Source organism: Carassius gibelio, chromosome A5 (assembly GCF_023724105.1).
Source record: "Carassius gibelio isolate Cgi1373 ecotype wild population from Czech Republic chromosome A5, carGib1.2-hapl.c, whole genome shotgun sequence".
Classification (NCBI taxonomy): Eukaryota; Metazoa; Chordata; class Actinopteri; order Cypriniformes; family Cyprinidae; genus Carassius; species Carassius gibelio.
In genome coordinates, this window is record NC_068375.1 from 9,473,583 (window position 1) to 9,494,400 (window position 20,818).

At 36.7% G+C, this 20,818-nt stretch overlaps 1 protein-coding gene across 7 annotated transcripts in view; it reads left to right on the forward strand.

Annotated features, from left to right (window-relative positions):
• Positions 1-20,818, forward strand: part of LOC127991607 (NACHT, LRR and PYD domains-containing protein 12) — a 143,947-nt gene that overhangs the window by 69,261 nt on the left and 53,868 nt on the right. For all 7 annotated transcript variants that reach the window (XM_052591588.1, XM_052591593.1, XM_052591592.1 and 4 more), the window contains 2 exons: positions 6,209-6,355; positions 18,958-19,004. In XM_052591588.1, the coding sequence (XP_052447548.1) occupies positions 6,209-6,355; positions 18,958-19,004 (194 nt within the window). The remainder of the gene's footprint in view (positions 1-6,208; positions 6,356-18,957; positions 19,005-20,818) is intronic.

Sequence of the window (20,818 nt, forward strand, 5' to 3'; positions counted from 1 at the left end):
ATAAAATGGTTTATTTGCATATATATATATATATATATATATATATATATATATATATATATATATATATATATATATACAGTACAGACCAAAAGTTTGGAAACATTACTATTTTTAATGTTTTTGAAAGAAGTTTGTTCTGCTCATCAAGCCTGCATTTATTTGATCAAAAATACAGAAAAAATATAAAATTGTGATATATTATTACAATTTAAAATAATTATTTTTAAATGTATTATACTTTAAATTATCATTTATTTCTGTGATGCAAAGCTGAATTTTAAGGATCACTATCACATGATCCTTTAGAAATCATTCTAATATGATGATTCTTTATCAAAGTTGGAAACAGTTCTGCTGCTTAATATTTTTTCAGAACATGTGATACTTTTTTAGGATACTTTGATGAATAAAGAAGTAAACAAAAAGAAGAAGCTATGTTTTTAAAATAGAAATATTTTGTAATAACAATATACACTACTGGTCAGTAATTTGGGGTCAGTAATTTTTTTCTTTCTTTTTTTTTATAAAATCAATACTTTTATTCAGCAAGGATGTGTTAAAATGATAAAAAGTGATAGTAAGAGAAAATATATTATTAGAATACATATTATTAGAATTTTTTATTTTGAATAAATGCAGTTCTTTTTAACCTTTTATTCATCAAATATATTAGACAGCAGAACTGTATCCAACATTCATAATAAATCAGAATCTTAGAATGATTCTAAATGATCATGTGATAGACTGATGTTACATCTGACACTGAAGGCTGGAGTAATGATGCTGAAAATTCAGCTTTGCATCACAGGAATAAATTATTTTTTTAAGTATATTCAAATAGAAAACTATTATATTAAGTTGTAGTAATATTTCACAATATTACTGTTTTTTTTCTGTATTTTTGATCAAATAAATGCAGGCTTGATGAGCAGAAGAAACTTCTTTCAAAAACATTAAAAATAGTAATGTGTATATATATATAGAAAGAGAGCGAGAGAAAGAGGGAGAGAGAGCAAGCAATGAGAAAAGTAGGAAGACAATGGCATAAACTCCAGAGGAATAATGTGAATCCCAGGTGGGCGAGGAATAACCGTGAAAATACCAACTGGACGAGAACAGGAACAACAACTAGACAGGAGAGACAGGACTAGAATTAATGAACCAACATGACCAGGATTGCCAGCCAAACATAAAGGCAGCGCAAATGAGATGCAGCTGGCGCTTATAGACCGCAGCTGCGGTGCTAGTTAACAGACGCACACCATCAGACAGAGACGCAAGATGAAAGCACAGACCCATGAACCGTGACAGTACCACCTCCCCTAGGAACGTCTCCTGGCATTCTCAGGATGAACCTACCTTGCGATTGAAATCATTGATAAAGGAGTGGTCCAATATGTCTCTAGCAGGCACCCAACTCCTCTCCTCCGGACCATAACCCAGTCCACCAAGTATTGAAATCCCGTTCCCTCCACCTCGATTCCAGAATGCGTTCTACCGAATAAGCTGGTTCCCCGTCTACGAGACATGGGGGAGGGGGGATGTCGGGATCGGCGGATTAATGGGTGAATGAAAAACGGGCTTTAAATTAGATACGTGAAACACTGGATGAATTCTCCTGTACGCCGGAGGGAGTTTGAGGCAGACTGCCACCCGACTAATAATCTTGGTGACAAGCGATAAACGTGATCTATTGCAGCAACCGCTGTTTCTCTGGCAGAAGGTAATTTAGACAGAGGAATGAAATGAGTTGCCTTCAAAAACCGATCCACCACGGTCAAAACCAACGTGTTACCCTGTGAGGGTGGGAGACACGAAACAAAATCTAATGTAATGTGGGACCAGGGTCTCAAAGGAACTAACAACGGCTGAAGGAGTCCAGGAGGGGGTCGATTGGAAGACTTCGAAACAGCACAGACAGAGCAAGCCAAAACAAAAAGACGAATGTCGCGAGCCATTTCTGGCCACCAAAACCGTTGTTTAACAATAAACTTGGTACGATTAACCCCAGGATGGCAAGCTACCTTGGAATAATGATCCCATGTGATAACTTCGGACCTTAAAATCTCTGGCACAAACAACCCACCCGGTGGGCATCTGGGCGGGGGCATTACCCCTTGAATGGCTGTGCAAACCTTCGATTCGCTCTCCCACGTGACTGCAGAAATAAACACTTTCTGTGGTACAATGGGTTTGGAAAAAGACAAGCATTCCGAAATATCAAAAATACGGGATAACACATTCGGTTTGATATTCTTAGAGCCTGGACAATAAGAAATAAAAAATCTAAACTCCCGAAAAAAGAGCCCACTGAGCCTGCCTAGAGTTTAATCTTTTGGCGGACTTGATGTATTCAAGATTTTTGTGGTCGGTCCAAACAACAAAAGAAACCCCCGAACCTTCCAACAAATGGCGCCATTCTTCCAAAGCGAGCTTGACTGCCAACAGCTCTCTGTTAACAATGTCATAATTACGTTCGGTGGGGGACAAACGGTGAGAAAAATATGTGCAAGGATGCATCATACCGTCCGTGAGGGAACACTGGGATAGAACCGCGCCAACCCCCACCTCTGACCACTGACTACTTCCACCACAAACTGCCGGGAAGGGTCAGGGGCAATAAAGATGGGAGCTGAAACGAAACAGCTTTTGAGTTTGGAAAATGCGGCTTATGCTGAACTAGACCACCTGAAAGCAGTCTTGGAGGTTAAGGAAGTCAAAGGAGCAGCTAACTGGCTGAAATTGCGAATAAACTGCCGGTAGAAATTGGCAAAGCCCAGAAACCTCTGTAGGGCCTTACGAGAATCTGGAGTTGGCCAATTCACCACAGCCTGGATCTTGTCGGAAACCATGTGCACCCCCTCGGCCGAGACGATGTATCCCAAAAAAGGAACAGACTGTGCATGGAAAACGCATTTCGCCGCCTTGACAAAAGCCTGTTCTCTAACAGCCTCTGAAACACTTGCCTGACGTGTTGAACATGTTCCTGGAGACAATGAGAAAATATCAGTATGTCATCCAGGTAGACATAAATGAACTGATCTACCAAATCTCTCAACACATCGTTGACGAGTGCTTGGAATACCGCAGGGGCATTACAAAGGCCAAAAGGAAGAACAAGATATTCAAAGTGCCCCCTGCGGTATTAAAAGCGGTCTTCCATTCATCCCCCTCTCTTATACGAACCAAATGATAACCGTTACGGAGATCCAATTTCATGAAAAATGACCACCCCCCCCGCAAACGCTCGAAAGCTGACGACATCAACGGTAGAGGATAAGTATTCTTCACTGTGATGTCATTCAACCCCCGATAGTCAATACAGGGATGAAGAGAGCCGTCTTCTTCACGAAAAAGAACTCTGCACCCACTGGAGAGGAAGAGGGGCGGATGATCTTGGCTGTAAGAGAATCAGAAATATTTTTCTCCATGACCTTCCTCTTCCGAATTGGAAAGCGAATATAATTTGCCTTTAGGCGGAGACGTATCTGACAATAAGTTTATAGCACAGTCATAGGGACGATGCAGAGGTAGAGAAGCAGCGAGAGACTTACTGAACATACCCTTCAGGTTGAGGTACTCACGTGGAACATTAGACAGGTCAGTGTGATCATCCTGAAACACAGAACAAGACACAGGAGAACATGCAGACAACAGACTGAGTGTCAGTCAAGAGAAAGTCAATGCTGTCAGAGTGTTGTCCAGAGGTTACCTTCCGCTCGCGAATCCATTAAAGCTTCACAATCAAAAGTTAGTGAATGTAATATCAGCCTTACTGGTAGATGGGTGACTGAAAAAGAGGATTTATTTAAAGTTTCCCCACCCGTCAGTAACCTCTTACCTACTGGCGGGCACCGGCTTTTACTGGACACTAAAGAAGCACAGTGTCCAGTACAGCTCCACAGTACAAGCACAAACCCCTCTCCCTGCGTCTCTGCTTTTCCTGCTGTGAAAGGCGAGATCTGCATATCTGCATGGGCTCGGGATCTGGAAAAGAGAACTCACTCTCGCCAGTGACTGATGACAGGTTACTATGATGAGTGACATCAGGGATTCCCCGTAGTGTCTTCTGCTGGCCACGCCTCCTTAATGGCCAGCTCTATGAGCCTATCCACCCCCGCGGGTAAATCCGAGGAATATATCTCATCCTTGATGGTGTCCGAAAGTCAGTGTAAAAACAGGTCCCACTGTGCCTCAGAATTCCAGCCACACTTCGTGGCTAAAATACGAAATTCAATTGAATAATCGGCTGTGGTGCAATTACCTTTGCCGCAGTTCCACGAGAACTCTAGCTGGCACACACACACGCCTTGAACACACACCATGAACACACACCTGGAGCCGTGAACACACACAAACAGTGAACACACACCCAGAGCAGTGGACACACACCCGGAGCAGTGAACACACACACACACAGTGAAGACACACTTATAATATCACTTCAAATGCAAGTAAGATCTACACTGGTATTATTACTATACTACAAATGTTAACAGAGCCAGTTCATTTCAAATGTATGTCTGGGTCCGGTGAATGAATGACATACACTAATGTTCCCCACTGTTCACAAAATGAAAATTGAACTCATGGTGTGTACACACAGCTACATAATTATTTATTGATTACATAATTAATTATGTAAATGAACAAATTACTTATTTCTTGAAAATGTTTGTATTACATTGTTTATTACATTTTTAAATTCTTTGAAATGTTTACCTTGTGAGAGGTGGGCTGCGATTTATCTTCATAAATGTCATTGTCTTAATTGTGCACATACATCAGTTTGTTTCTGCATTATTTTCACAACATATTTGAATATTTTACACAGTTAACTTTGCATCAAAATGTTTTTAAATGGAAAAAATGGACTGTAAAATTATAAAACTAATACATTACTTATTTTAATATTTCTTTAATATTTCAGATAATTAATGCAAAAGAAATTGTAACAATATACATGCGCTGCTTATAGAAAGATAATGATTTACGTATGCTGCAGATCCTTCACAAAACGGATAAATATTGATAAAAACACACATGAATGGAAACACTGATCTTCTGATTAATGCAAACCTACCATAATTACATTACGTTAAATTGTACAGTTACAAATTATGTTCTCAAATAAAGTTAATATATCATACACGCTTTATCAGAATTCTATGAGTGTCTCGTTTGACAGTCAGAAACCTTATGATCTTATAGATAACAATCAAAACAAAATCAGCTCTCCGAAAAGGTAAAGTATTGCACATTTGAGTGGTTTGTGTTTAAATGAAAAGATCCCTGTGGACTGATTAAGTCAAGTCAAGTCTCCTTTATTTATAAAGCGCTTTAAACAAAATACATTGCGTCAGAGCACTGAACAACATTCATTAGGAAAACAGCGTGTCAATAATGCAAAATGATAGTTAAAGGCAGTTCATCATTGAATTCAGTTATGTCATCTCTGTTCAGTTTAAATAGTGTCTGTGCATTTATTTGCAATCAAGTCAACGATATCGCTGTAGATGAAGTGACCCCAACTAAGCAAGCCAGAGGCGACAGCGGCAAGGAACCGAAACTCCATCGGTGACAGAATGGAGAAAAAAACCTTGGGAGAAACCAGACTCAGTTGGGGGTCAGTTCTCCTCTGACCAGACGAAACCAGTAGTTCAATTAACCGCGTATGTAAGTTTCCCTTACAGTAAATGCGAACGTTGCAAGAACAGAAATAAGTACACACTCGCATCGCCAAAGCTCACAGACGCCATCTTTTGCAACAAGCCCATTGGGGGTTCAGTGCCTTGCTCAAGGGCACCCTAGCCATGGGTATTGAGGGTGAAAGAGAGCACTGTTCATTCACTCCCCCCCACACCTACAACTCCTGCCAGCACCGAGACTCAAACCGGTGACCTTTGGGTTACAAGTCCGAGTCCCATTAGGCCACAGCTGCCCCCCAATTATTATTATTATGGAGCACTTTAAGTACTTTTCTCTGTCATCAGGAAAAAATGCAAGTGATGGTGCAGTTGTCAACTCCAGGAGGTTAACCCTGGGAGTCTAGTGACAATATAATAATACTTTGTGCCTGTTTTTAAGTACATTTGTACCTTACTTTTGTGACTGAAACTTGAAAAAATTACAGCACAAATGGCTGTGTTAGTGATGTCTGACAGCCAAACTAATGTAAGTGGACTGTTTCTGTGTGTGTCTGCAGGTTGTCTGGCTGTATGGTGACAGAGGAAGGCTGTGGTTATTTGTCAAGTTCAAACCCCTCACATCTGAGAGAGCTGGATCTGAGCTACAATCACCCAGGAGATCCAGGAGTGAAGATTCTCAAGAATCTGGACAAACTCAAACTCAAGTATGTTTAGCTGCAAGGTTTTAAGCTTTTTTTTTTTTTTTTTTTTGATTTTGAACTACTTTCAAATGCAGTTCCTGAAGTGGGGTGACGATATGGGTAAGTGAGACCTCTAGTGGACACCCAGGGATACGCAATCCAGACACTGTGACAGACACAACAACATAACAGATTTAAAAGAGCATTAGTCTGAGCCCTGCCACACCACCACAAACACCAAAAGCAGTATTAAGTGACATAAAATAAATATGCAGCAATCATAAAAACTCTAAAAATAATAATGTTTATTTTATAATAAATAAAAGTATATATATATATACAAGATATATGCCAAAAGGCATTTTTTGTATATGCTCTGATCTGTTACAAATTCGGGATTAAACGGATCGCAGTTGATCTGTGATACGTAACTCCTGGAAAAGAGCCTATACTGTTCGGCAAGCACATGATTGATTTGTAAATTTACACATTCAGTCTACACTAAGTAGACATCGAAAACGCCTCTTTTACTGCCACGGGTACCGCGGCGGCGGCGGTATAAAGTGCATTTGCAGCCTTTGACTGCTGAGTGGCGCTTTAACCACAAGTTATCAAACAAGCGCATCAAAGCACATTTTCGCAAATAGACGTCAGTTTTGCCTCACTGATGTGTTACATCTGACTGCTTCAGTCACGGAAAATGAAAGAAAAACACTATAGTTTAAATATTTAATATATTTAATATTCACAGATGAAAGTTTGGTATTTATAAAGTTATGTGCATTTCTTAGAACGAGAAAGAGAAAGAGTCTGTGCTTATATTTTCTAAGCTACATGGTATTAAACCATATTTTAGATTGGACACATTTAAAAGGTGTGCAGTATTATTTATATTATATTAATTATGCGTTATATTATTCAGAAATTGAGAAATTAAGATTAAGAAATTGTTGCATGTTTAAATGTGAAGCACTGTATAATTTCGTTCCCATTATTTAGGCCTAATTTGCCTAAAACAAGAAACGAATAAAATTAAACCGGCACGATTAAATCTTTGAAACTCTAAAGAATTAATAAAACATACTCAAAATTAAACTCAGGTTCTCTCATTATAATCAACAACATTCACACGATGTAAAAAAAAGCTTTAGTAATTGACAACTAAAGTAATTTTAAAGGGAACCTTCTTTACTTGATTTTAAAGTAGGGTAATATCATATGGCCTAAAAAAAAAATCCCAGTTTTTTTTTTTTTTTTTAAGAAAAAAAAATCTGATTTATGATTTAAACCGGTTTTTAAATCAATATTGAAATGACGAAGACATTTTACAAAACAAGTTTTAATATAGTTCTTTATCATTCATTTAGCAGTAAAATTTCTAACTGCAACAAGATGATTAAAAAAAAACAGTACTGTTATTACCTTAATGCTGGAAAGATGCTATTTTTTTTTAATACTAGCCCATCATGCATTTAACCATCCACTCAGCTTTAAGAGCTGTTCAGATTAAAACTGGCAGCTCAGCAGTGAGTCAGTGTCATGGATGGAGGACCTGTTAATATATTTTCTAGTTTATATTTCCATCTCGTTATGCCGCTGGTTTAGATTTTTTTTTTTTTTCTTATAGAACTTATCTTTATCTAAACCGATCGATTAACTTCTTCAAGATATCAAAATCAGATAGCATGCTGATAATGTAGCACTGTAAGATTACATTTGTTTGAACGCATTATTGCGAAAGCGATTGAGTGTGAATCTGTTTAAATCATGCTTTAACCCGAAAATAATCAGTAAAAGAAACAGACTAACTCTTAACATCCTGATCAAGCTAAATATGTTGGCTGTTGGCATGAATTTTACTCGTGATAAGAAGCTCATATTCAAGTGTTTGTGCAAAAATTATTAATGTGCATTAATGACAGGAAGGCGCTGTCTCATCACTTTAATTTTTCATTATAATGAATGTATAATTTTTTAATTAACATAATATCGTGGTGTCTCACATAGGTACATTAAAAATATAGCTACAGAAAGCTTGAAATGTTTTTAAACGAAAAGGAATAGTGTAATGTGTGAATGTTGTATTTCTCTCGTCGGAGAGAGCCAGCACTGTGAATATAACCAAAACAACAGTCCTATATAAACCGGTTCAGCAAGTGAAAGCCTCATGACACTATCCATATGAAAGAGAAATTCACACCTTTATCTCGACCCCACAAGCCATGAATAACTATCTAAAACCCAACCCCCTCCAGCTGAACAGAATTCGGTCTGTGTTTTGGCTCTGAGGAACGGTGTGTTACTGAAACATGCTGTGCTCAGCAGCACTACTCTTTGTATTCATTATTTTCTCGCAGCCCATATTATTCACTGTTAAAAATGTATTGTATTTTTACAGGAAACTCCTGGCAACTAATTGCCCTGAATTTACAACAAACAATATACAAGAAATATACTGTTGATTTAATACAATATAATTCTGTGTTTATACAGCAGTGTTGGTGTGATTACAGTAGCATTAATACAATAAAATGTTGTATTTTGTATTGTTGTTGTACAATCCTCAACAGTGGTGACAATCCTGAAAAATAAATTGCAGCAATGCATGCTGGGAGCCATGAACATGTTTTGTATGCTGGCATGAAACATGTCACCATTGTTGTGTTTAATACGCCAAATGTTGATGTCTGTGAGTGTATAAATAATCTAAAACATGTTTCTAACAAAAAGTTAGCAAAAACAATATTTTTTCACTGTTAAACATCAGTGTACGAACCACAACAGTGTTTCAAATTATTTATCTTTATATCAGTTGGGTCATTTAAACAATTTTAGTGCAGTCAGTTGGTTATTAAAACAGACTTGTTGATCTGCTTTATATATGCAGAAATGTTTTCTGAAAACAACTGCAACTGCAGAAAAAAGTATTGCAGCAAAAGTTGAGGGTCTAGAGCACAACTGAAGCAAACCCTGATCTCTATGATGGTGATCCCAAAATAACATTTTAATTAAGATATCAACATCTTAACCTCTGTGAATTCTCAATAAGAACTTCTGTAGATGCATGGCAGAAATAAAATCATTCTGGTTAGTATTACTACAAGTAAAGCTGCTGATGCTGTTTGTGGAGTTGTTTATTCAGATCTTGAGAGATTTAAAGTCTTGTATCTTCAGTTCACCTAAGACTGTGGCTGAAGAAAGTTGTAGTTTGTGTTCTTATTTCTCTTTCTTTCTTGCTTGATCACAGCAGGTGTTTGAATGACTGAGAGAACGTTGCAGGAACATTTTACTAACCTTAAAATAACATTACACTAATATGGAAACTGGACCTTTTTATGTTCTTGGAATGTTACAGATCAACGTTCCTAGAATGTTGAATTTTTAAATCAAAATTAAGTTGAAAGAATGTTTGAGAAACATCATACCTTTTAAAAAGTTTCTTTTAACGTTAAGAAAACTGGACTATTTATGTTAGAAAGAATTTGAAAGTACCAGATTTAATGCTATCCCACAATGCTTTGTGGTGTCTGTAAAATAATGCTTCTACAGTGTAGTTACAATAATATTACAGGACTGTCAATCAATTTCCCATCATGCATTTGCATTTACAATAAAAACCATGAATACAGTGTATTGTTGTAAAATATATTGTAAAATTACATCAATTGCTAACAGTGTTATTTTCACAAGACCATAATGATAATAACAAATCATCAATTAATAATTAATCATTATTTTACGAAAATCATTGTTATTTGTGATCGTGGGTGTTTGCGGGAGGCTTTAAGACCAAGCGGAGTCCTCTGTTCCCGCCTCACAGCGCGCGGGTCTCCGAGGCTTCACTGTCTGCGGTTTGACTTTACTGAATCAGATTGAGCCGAACTTATGATCATGAGCCCAACATTTAGCAAGACAGGAGAAGTCTAACGGAAGGAAGACGTATATCATTGAGCTAATGCTGTTAAAGAGAGAGAGAGAAGTCTAGGACTATTCTTAAACTTGGAGCTCATTATATTGAAGTACAAATCCAAACACCAGAAACGTTATGCATTTTATGAATAATGAAATGTTATGAAAATTATGTATTTTATTTATTCACATGCTGTCTGGTTGAAATAATATTTTATTTCACAACTTTAAGTTCCGTTGTTTAAAAAAATGCTTTATTGGCTAATGTTTCATAAACCTTCAGTTGTTATGCTCTAAAATCCATGCCATTATTAATTTCACAGTATTTTTACCACCTAAATGACTAATCTTTAAAGTCACAATTATATACGTCAAAATTACTCAGGCCAATGGTATTTTTTAATTACATTATTTTATTATTATTATTATTATTATTATTATTAGAATAATTGTAGCTTACATAAATAGGTAAAGCAAAACAAATATTCGGATTGTCCCTTATTTTTCCCTTGTTTTCCTAAAGAATAAACATGACAACATATTATTAATTAATAAAAATAATATTTTTTTTTAAACTTGAATTTAAATACTATTAAACTAACTTTAAATTCTCAAAGAGTTTATAAGTAAAAAAAAAGTTCTAAATGAACTTGTGTTAACAATATAATTGAAACTAACAATATAATTCGATTTTTTTAAATGAACAATTCCTGTATAAAATGGGACAGCAACCTTTATATCAGTGGTTCTCAACCTTTTTTTCCAGCGGGCCGCACTATGGTCTAAGTGCAAGTCTACCCATATAATTTACATATTACGTCAGCAATACAACCCAACCTGATTTATAATATTATAGCCTAACTATTATGATATATAATCTATTACATTCATTGAAATAAACACTTCTACTCCCCATAAATAAAACACCTGATGCTGTCGGGAGCTGACCAATTTTGTGAGATCCAGCTTGAAAGGAGTAACACAAAGAAGTTGTGATTGTAACGCCTGTGTTATACTTTCCGCATGAGCAATCCGGACGCAGACACGGCCAGCACGGACGCAGACTTCTTCAGTTTATTCTTCTGAATGCGCAGGCTGATGGCCAGCTCTAATTGCCCAGAATTATTGCACATCGCTGTCTTTATATTCTTTTACTGACGGATTGCACAGGTTCGAGTAGCATTGAGCTTCTTCACTCTGCCTGCACATGTGCAATTTTGCTTTTGAAGCCTACTGACCATGTTCCTGTCCGCGCGGTCGTCTGCTCAGAGCCTCTGCACACACTCTCCAATGACGATTTTTACGTCAACGGTCCATAGATACAGTCGGCATCTAGTCATAGCTGGGGGCGTGGCTGCTGCAGTGAATGTGGTGCAAAACGCATTTACACACCCGCATCAAGAAATGTGAAGTCGTGGAGAAATTTTGAACATCCGCAAATCAGTATGTGAATTCATCAAATGAGAGTTGCACACTTGTAGAATATTTTCTCAGAAATGTCTTGTATATTTTCCTAACACAAACACAAAGTACATAACTACAGCTGCTTGAATCTGCTGCAATGAATCTCAAACACTGTTTTTCGCTTTCAAGTGACAAGTTTCGCGCTCTCCCTTTTGCATCAAGATATTTGGTTCAAAAGTGATTTGTGCATCTGTATAGGTAGTGGGCGGGACTATTTAGAGATTAGAGAACTTCAGCCAATCAGAAGAGCTACTTTGGCTCATGTCTGAAAATAATATATGAAGAAGAAAAAAAATCACATAAAAACATTAAAAAAATATGTAAACAATAAAATTTAACAAACTGATAAAGTTTTTTTTATTTTTTATTCAGCATGTGGTGCAGGACGCATTTGAATTCGTGACGGGCCGCGGGTTGAGAACCACTGCTTTATATCAAACATTTTTAAATCGTCCACAGCTGAGCTTTGCGGGAGGCTGATCTGCGCCAGATCATGTGAAGTGAATGTAATGAACAAACTCATTTTCAGATGCAATAAAAAAAAAAAAATTAAAAAAAAACATGGATAAGCTAGATTATTCCCAGGCTCTGTTCTGAAGTAAAATTATTATAATTAGTACTGTTAACCAAGAGTAACACATTTTAACGGATTGATCGCCTATTTTCATTTGCTGAATGATTTCTTTCTTTTTTATTTTTTAAACACGCTAAAAAATAAATTAAGTTTGTCAGAGGAAAAAAATATATGAGTCGTGTATAGGTTTCATTTTAACGGATCAATCACCTATTTTCGCTTGCTGCATGTTTTTTTTTTAAACGCTAAAAAATAAATAATAGAGTTTGTGAGAGGAAAAAAATAGGCTATAAGAAAATATTTTACAACAAATCCTTTAAATTTAACAATTTTATCAGATCAAAATAATAATTAAAAATATATAATTCTAGTGGATAAATATAATTGCAGTATATAATAATATAGGCTTAGTAATAATAATAATAATAATAATAATAATAATAATTTAAAGGTAAGCTTGGGCTTTCTCAATCGGGAGAAATCAAACGTTTCCATATTTGTGATGTTGCCCATTTGAAGCTTAACTATTATTCATGAGGTAAATAGGCTGTGTGCGTTTCAGTATCGATGAAAAAAAAATATCATAATTAACAATATGTCAAAGTGCTCACGCCGAATGTCTGGTGAACGACTTCTGTTTCCAGTGAATATGTGCGCGAGGCTCCAGCACGATCAGCTGAAACAAATACTTAATTTTTGGTCACACATAAGGCATAATTCACAAATGCCGGTAGTTTGAAAAATCAAGAATAATAACAGAGTGAATGAACCGAAATGAAAATTAAATTCAAACATTTAGCTTATATATATATATATATATATATATATATATATATATATATAAAGGCCTTATATTTATTTACTGTTTAATAAAAATAGCATGCATATGATCCTTTGTGTTAAGGTCTTCTTTGAATTTTTGTTTAGTAGACTGTAGTTAAATTTTTTTTTTTTTTACGTTACAATGTTATATCATAATGTTATTGTTGTTTTACTTCTTTTAACTCATTTTACAATTACATTCATTTCGCAGTCCGTCCCTTTGCGCCACCTGGTGGTAGTTTCGCGAATGATTTTAACTCGCGACTGAATTACAGTTACCACCGTGGCACGGTAAGCCCCAGATAGTCTGGCCACCTACTTTATTTTAAAATACATAATAATAAACGAAAAAGAGCTCAATTTGATACTTACACAGTGTTCTCACACACAATCAAAGCATGCACAAGCATATACAGGTCCTTCTCAAAAAATTAGCATATTGTGATAAAAGTTCATTATTTTCCATAATGTAATGATAAAAATTAAACTTTCATATATTTTAGATTCATTGCACACCAACTGAAATATTTCAGGCCTTTTATTGTTTTAATACTGAGTATTTTGATATACAGCTCATGAAAACCCAAAATTCCTATCTCAAAAAAATAGCATATTTCATCCGACCAATAAAAGAAAAGTGTTTTTAATACAAAATAAGTCAACCGTCAAATAATGATGTTCAGTTATACACTCAATACTTGGTCGGGAATCCTTTTGCAGAAATGACTGCTTCAGTGCAGCGTGGCATGGAGGCAATCAGCCTGTGGCACTGCTGAGGTGTTATGGAGGCCCAGGATGCTTCGATAGCAGCCTTAAGCTCATCCAGAGTGTTGGGTCTTGTGTCTCTCAACTTTCTCTTCACAATATCCCACAGATTCTCTATGGGGTTTAGGTCAGGAGAGCACAGTAATACCATGGTCAGTAAACCATTTACCAGTGGTTTTGGCACTGTGAGCAGGTCCCAGGTCGTGCTGAAAAACGAAATCTTCATCTCCATAAAGCTTTTCAGCAGATGGAAGCATGAAGTGCTCCAAAATCTCCTGATAACTAGCTGCATTGACCCTGCCCTTGATAAAACACAGTGGACCAACACCAGCAGCTGACATGGCACCGCAGACCATCACTGACTGTGGGTACTTGACACTGGACTTCAGGCATTTTGGCATTTCCTTCTCCCCAGTCTTCCTCCAGACTCTGGCACCTTGATTTCCGAATGACATGCAAAATTTGCTTTCATCCAAAAAAAGTACTTTGGACCACTGAGCAACAGTCCAGTGCTGCTTCTCTGTAACCCATCTCCTGCACACGCCTGTGCACGGTGTCTTTGGATGTTTCTACTCCAGACTCAGTCCACTGCTTCCACAGGTCCCCCAAGGTCTGGAATTGGTCCTTCTCCACAATCTTCCTCAGGACCGGTCACCTCTTCTCGTTGTGCAGTGTTTTTTGCCACACTTTTTCCTTCCCACAGACTTCCCACTGAGGTGCCTTGATACAGCACTCTGGGAACAGCCTATTCGTTCAGAAATTTCTTTCTGTGTCTTACCCTCTCGCTTGAGGGTGTCAATGATGGCCTTCTGGACAGCAGTCAGGTCAGCAGTCTTACCCATGATTGTGGTTTTGAGTAATGAACCAGGCTGGGAGCTTTTAACCTGGGAGCCTGTTAACCTGCACCAGAACGCCCTCGTCCTCAAAGCCTCTCCACTCGCACGTGTCAGTGATTATGAATAGATTAAATGAAACAGGACAAATTTAATCTTGACAAACTATGTATCATTATAAAGATCTAAGCCTCAAGCATCGACGACAGATTGCTGTTTTTCAATGGAAAGCTTATAAAGACTGAATTTGCTACATTTGTGTAAGCAGTACACATAAAAAAAATAAGCAGTGAAAACTCTGTACATACCAGATCCGTCGTAATAATGAGTCATAAACACATCCACAGCTGTAAATCCCGGTTTAGTTTGGAAGGTAAGGGTCCACTGAACGACATCTCAGGAAGCACGTTTAGTCCAACGAAGCAATGGAATATGGACGTTGTAATATGGATCATAATTCCTTTGTTTACATTTCATTTCTTCAGCGACAGAATTGTTTGTGTCCGTTATGGAATAACTCACGGTCGGAAACTGCGTCTTGGTAGTAAAAACACGGCATGGTTTTGCAGCGTACAGTGTCACAAACAGAATGAAGCGATCCACCGGAAAAAAGAATGAATGAAAAATAGGCAGAAGATAGTTTATTTGAATTTGGCGCTCTCTCCTGGGAGCATGTGACGAGCTCTGACGCACCTGTCAGCTGATGAAGGCGGAGCTTATAGCGATCGTCTTTTTCTTTGTTTTTTTTAATTATTTTAAAACAGTTTTTATATATGTGAGAGTGTGTTTTATGTTCAATGTGAATGTATCTGCATGATTACCATCTGTTTGAGTGCAAATCAGTCCAAATCAGCTCGCTATCACTGAATGATCACGGCTATCAAAGTGAACGCGTCTACATGAATAGAGAGAGTGGATTATTTACTTTGGCACATTTATGTTATTACCATCTGTATATGTAATGATGAGACAGAGAGGTTCGGATCCATGTGCAGAACTTTTAATGAGAATGGTCAGACAGGCAATGATCAGCAACGGCGTCAGGTATATAGGGATAACCAGAATCGAAAACAGGAACAAGCAGATGTCGGGGGCAGGCAGCAGAGAATCAGAGTCGGTATAAACAATCCAAAGGTCAGGTACAGAGAGATCAAACACAAGGGAAACGCTTGGAAATGACAGACACAGCAAATCAAGACGTCGCAGTGAGTGAGAGTGAGTGTGCTGCTTATATATGTGTAAATGAGGTGCAGGTGTGGCAAGGAGATTGACTGAGGAATGATGTGCAGGTGTGGCAGGGTGATGGTGATGCATAGACTCATGGGAAATGTAGTAGGGTGTGGTGCAACAGATAAGAGGTGCTAGAGTCCGAGTGACATCTGGTGGTAAATGTGGAATTGTCCTGATTGGAGTGCCCTCTACAAAAGTTCATGGGCACTCCATGTAATGATCGTGACAGTATAAGTGGCCAACAGCACATCAGCACTTATTTGCTTCGTAATTCATTGTAAAATATGCATCTCTAGCAATCTCAGGAAGTTCTGTAATTGCCAAACAAAGTTAAATCTTTTTTTTTTTTTTTATTATTATTGTTATTTTTCTAACTCTAATTATTCTTATTGTATTTTTCTAGTGCTGAAATAAATCATTTATATGATGTCTAAGTTTCTGCCTAGTGTTTTATAATTGAAAAAAACTATGCAGTGGTATGTTTAATGACTAAATAGTTTGTAGAAGCCTTCAATATTATTGGGAAATATATTTTCTTATATTTGGGGGTGGGGGGTGTAGACATAGTTTCATAAAAATATTTGCAGGAGTCTCATTTTTCATTATATTTTATTCAGATTTGATATAGAAACTCATGGCACATGTGGCTTTCAGCCCATTACTTTTCTAGATTTCTCCAGGACTCATTTCATCTATTTTTATATCAAATAAAAAAATATTTAAGAGTGGTAAAAAAAATTCAAGGCACTTCAGTGTCTATAACTTTTAATATTTTTGAGCATTATCAAATCTGGTTGATAAAAAGTGAAGCCCAAAGGGTCTTCTTTCCAAAAACACCAAAATTATGTTTGTAACTATTACAATTATAAGGGGGGTGCTGGCTAACAGGTTAAAAGCCTCAGGAATCTTTTGCAGGTGTTTAGAGTTAATTAGTTGATTCAGATGATTAGGTTAATAGCTCGTTTAGAGAACCTTTTCATGATATGCTAATTTTTTGAGATAGGAATTTTGGGTTTTCATGAGCTGTATGCCACAATCATCAGTATTAAAACAATAAAAGACCTGAAATATTTAGTTGGTGTGCAATGAATCTAAAATATATGAAAGTTTAATTTTTATCATTACATTATAGAAAATAATGAACTTTTATCACAATATGCTAATTTTTTGAGAAGGACCTGTAGAAACGTATTTCAGACAGCTTAGAAAAAATACAGAGTTGCGTATATGTACACATAAAATTAGCTTATGTCAAAAATGCTTCACGGCATTGTCATTGTGCTTTAAATGTTTTTTTTTTCTTTTTGCTTATCCAAAAAATAAACAGATCTGCCTTAAAAAACCCAAACTATCAGTGCAGTATCATTGTTAGACATTAGATGGAGGCAAGGGACTGTCTTCAGGAGTGAGTTATCATTAAACTGTTCACATTAAATGTATACTATGTAACTTTTGGTGCTCTAGCAGTTACTAAACAAAACCACGTGTGATGTGGAAGACTGCATTCAGAGCTGCTTCTCTCGGTTGATGTGTATGATGAGTCACACTGGTACTGGGCTGCTCCATAGCGCTGTCTTTGAGATTAATTCATGAATGAAAAAAGATGTTGAAATTAATTCTCCTCGAACTTCCTCCTGCACCTGATCGAACAAATACAAATCGCAGTTTAAACAAACAGTAAAGGACGGCCTTGCATGTCACTGTCAGAAATGTAGTTGTTTACTACTGTAATTGTTTTGATGTCACCATAATGGTGATTAGTGATTAGTATTTATTTGGGTTTTGGGCCCTGAATATTCCTATTCAAATTTCTGATCTATTCATGTCAGAAAAGTGATGAATAAAAACATTTGTCAAAATGGTGACAAACTAGAATATGAAATAAGCTAATTATCTGACTTCAAATTGGTCAAACTATTCTTGGAATGTACATGAACATTTTATTTGATTATTTTTAAGCATGAAGATTATTCAGTAACTTATTTCATATTCATATTCATAACTGTTTGTGGGTGGATGTTTCACAGCATGAACCCACATCACAAATTAAACAACACAAACTACTAAAAGGGAACAAGTTCAATGGCACAAGACCAACAAGAATGAAAAACTCTACAGCATTATCTATATTTATGCTGCATTGCATGCTGGGAACTGTTATGACTTTCAGATGTAGATCTAAGGGTGTAAGAGATCAAATGTAGGTTGTAATAAAATTTGTGTAGGGATGGTGGCACGAGACTCAACTTCAAACAAAGTATTGCCAAAATAAAGTAGTATTTATTTTACAACCATGTAGAAATCATAATAAGATATATATATATATATATATATATAAGTATTTGCACAGCAAAGCCAAATAACAAATTACACAAATAAATAAACCCAAGGAAAGAAAATAACAAAACCCAACTACCTTACAATGAAACATCTTAACTAACTAAAACACGCCATAACTAAACTGCTCTAACTAAAAAACCAAACTCACAAGTGTAGCGCTCTTTTCTAACCTCCTTTCTCTACAGTAGTGTTTCTGCGTGAGGCACTATGAAGGTAATGTGACTTCTTTTTCTGTCCTCTTTTCCCTGGGATATGGGAAACTCACATTCAGAAATCACAGAATGAATTACAAAATGTGTTATGACATAGCAAAGGGGATAACGTTAAACACACTGTAACTGCCACTAAGACAATAAACAATCACCAAGGCTAGAAAAGACAGTGAACAGAAAAGCAAACAAGTCTCTGTGAAACCAAACAAGACCAGCAGGAAAATCCTGAGCTTCGTTGGTCTTCTTGTTTGCTGTGAGATTTAATCGATCTGTGAGAGACAGAGTCAGAAAGTGTGTGAGAGATGCAACCCTGATGTGCTAGTGCTATTCTAACATGTTTAGCATGTTGCTAACATCTAGAATGTTTAAGGCATGGTTTAAAATATTGTTTTATCTTGATTATATTGTTTTCAAAATCATTGGACGCCAAGATCATAATTGAAAATAAAATGTTATGACTCTGTGTGTGTTTTATAGTGTGGATCATGGAGGAGAACACAGAATTACAGCAGGACTACACAAATGTATGTACACACACACACACACACACACACACATCCTTGTTTATCCCTACAAAGATAGTAAAAGCATAAATATAGTAGACAACATCTTAAAATGATAATGACTGTATTATAAAATGTTAAATGGTAGGTTTAGGTTTGGACAATTGTATTTTTAGTCATCTTAAAGTCTTACGGTATATAACAAAGTAAAACTTTCATTGTTTTACTATATTTGTGCGGTCTTTTGGTTCTCACAAAGTAATAAAAACAAGTTCACACACACACACACACACACACACACACACACACACTCACACACACACACATACACATACACACACACACACACACACACACACACACCAGATGTCCAAACCAGTAGTAAAACAGGTGGTTTAAAGGGGTCATGAATTGAGAAATCAAATGTTCCTGGATCTTTTGACATAAGAGGTCAGTGTACTTTAAAAAATGAACTCAAAACTTTCTCATGAGTCTAAAAAAGCTTATTATTAAGGAAAGCTGCTTTATGTTAATAAAGTTTCAGACAACGTCAGTAAGTATCTGGTCAGTGGTTTGCTTCATTTGACCGTGGATTTGTTTTAAACAAGACACGGTTTGCTGCAGGATTTTCAGAGAGAATGAAACTAAAAGATGATGCTGTGTGACTATATTGGATCAGACAGTGATGTCACAACACACACCTGAGAGCAGGGCTCTGAACCGGTTCAAGGAACGAAAACGAAAACCGGAAACGAACAATATTTTGACAGGAACAGAACCAGAAACAGAAACGAAATGAATTTTTTTAGTTCCGAACAGAATCGAAAATTTGAAATGGACATTAACCGGTTAATAACGTTATTTTATCGTTCCGTTTAATATTTGAAATTTGCTGTCAACCAATCAGAATTCCAGCAGAACAGCATAGCAAATGAGACGCTGAAGCAGCGAGTGAAATATCCGCTCAGCTGTGAACTCGGTCAAGTCTCAATGGCAATGCACCGCCTTCAGGACCGGATTAAGACCAAATTGGGCCTGATGACGCAGCGCAAAAAGGGCCTATTTTTTCCAGGCGTTGGGGCATTCGACACTCAAGTACAGACCTGGGAGTACCGCGGGACCCAGCCCAACCGAGTGCGCGGGACAATATTTGATTGGTGAATGCGGACGCGAGCGGCAAGATATTATTGTGTGCGGGTGGCGGGAAAATAAAGTTATAAAGACTCCCACAAAGTGGAAATATTTAGCAAAATAAAATTACTAAAAACAGATAAACCTTTATTTATAATAGACTAAATTAAAATAAACTAGACTTTGCGGAATGGGAGGATGCTGATGAAACCATGGACAGCCACCTGTAATTCCATTCCGAAATAGCGAGAGATCCAGTGGTGGAAAAGGCGATGTCAAGAGTTTCCGAGATTAAGCAAAGTAACACGCCATGTGGGTTACGCTCCATTCAGCTCCCAGCGCACCATTGGAGAGGATTTTTTTACTCTCAAAACGCAATCTTATACAAGTGTTTTTTTTTTTTTTTTTTTTTTTTAACAATGCAGCAAACACTTTTAAATATCTTAAAATTACTTTTAAAGTGTTGTGGTTGTTTTTTTGCTTTTTTTAAGTAGGCCTAGCTTACAATTGGACAAAATCTGGTCCAAGCTGTAAACTGTAAGCGTTAGATCTGTATTTTTTCCTTTTTTGAGTAAGGAAAGGGTATACTTTATTAGTATTATTAAATTATTATTATTAGGCAAATTATAGGCAAATAATAATGTTTTTTTTAAGTTATTAACCGGTATTTTTTCCTCCCGAACCGGTTTAGGAACGGTAATAAT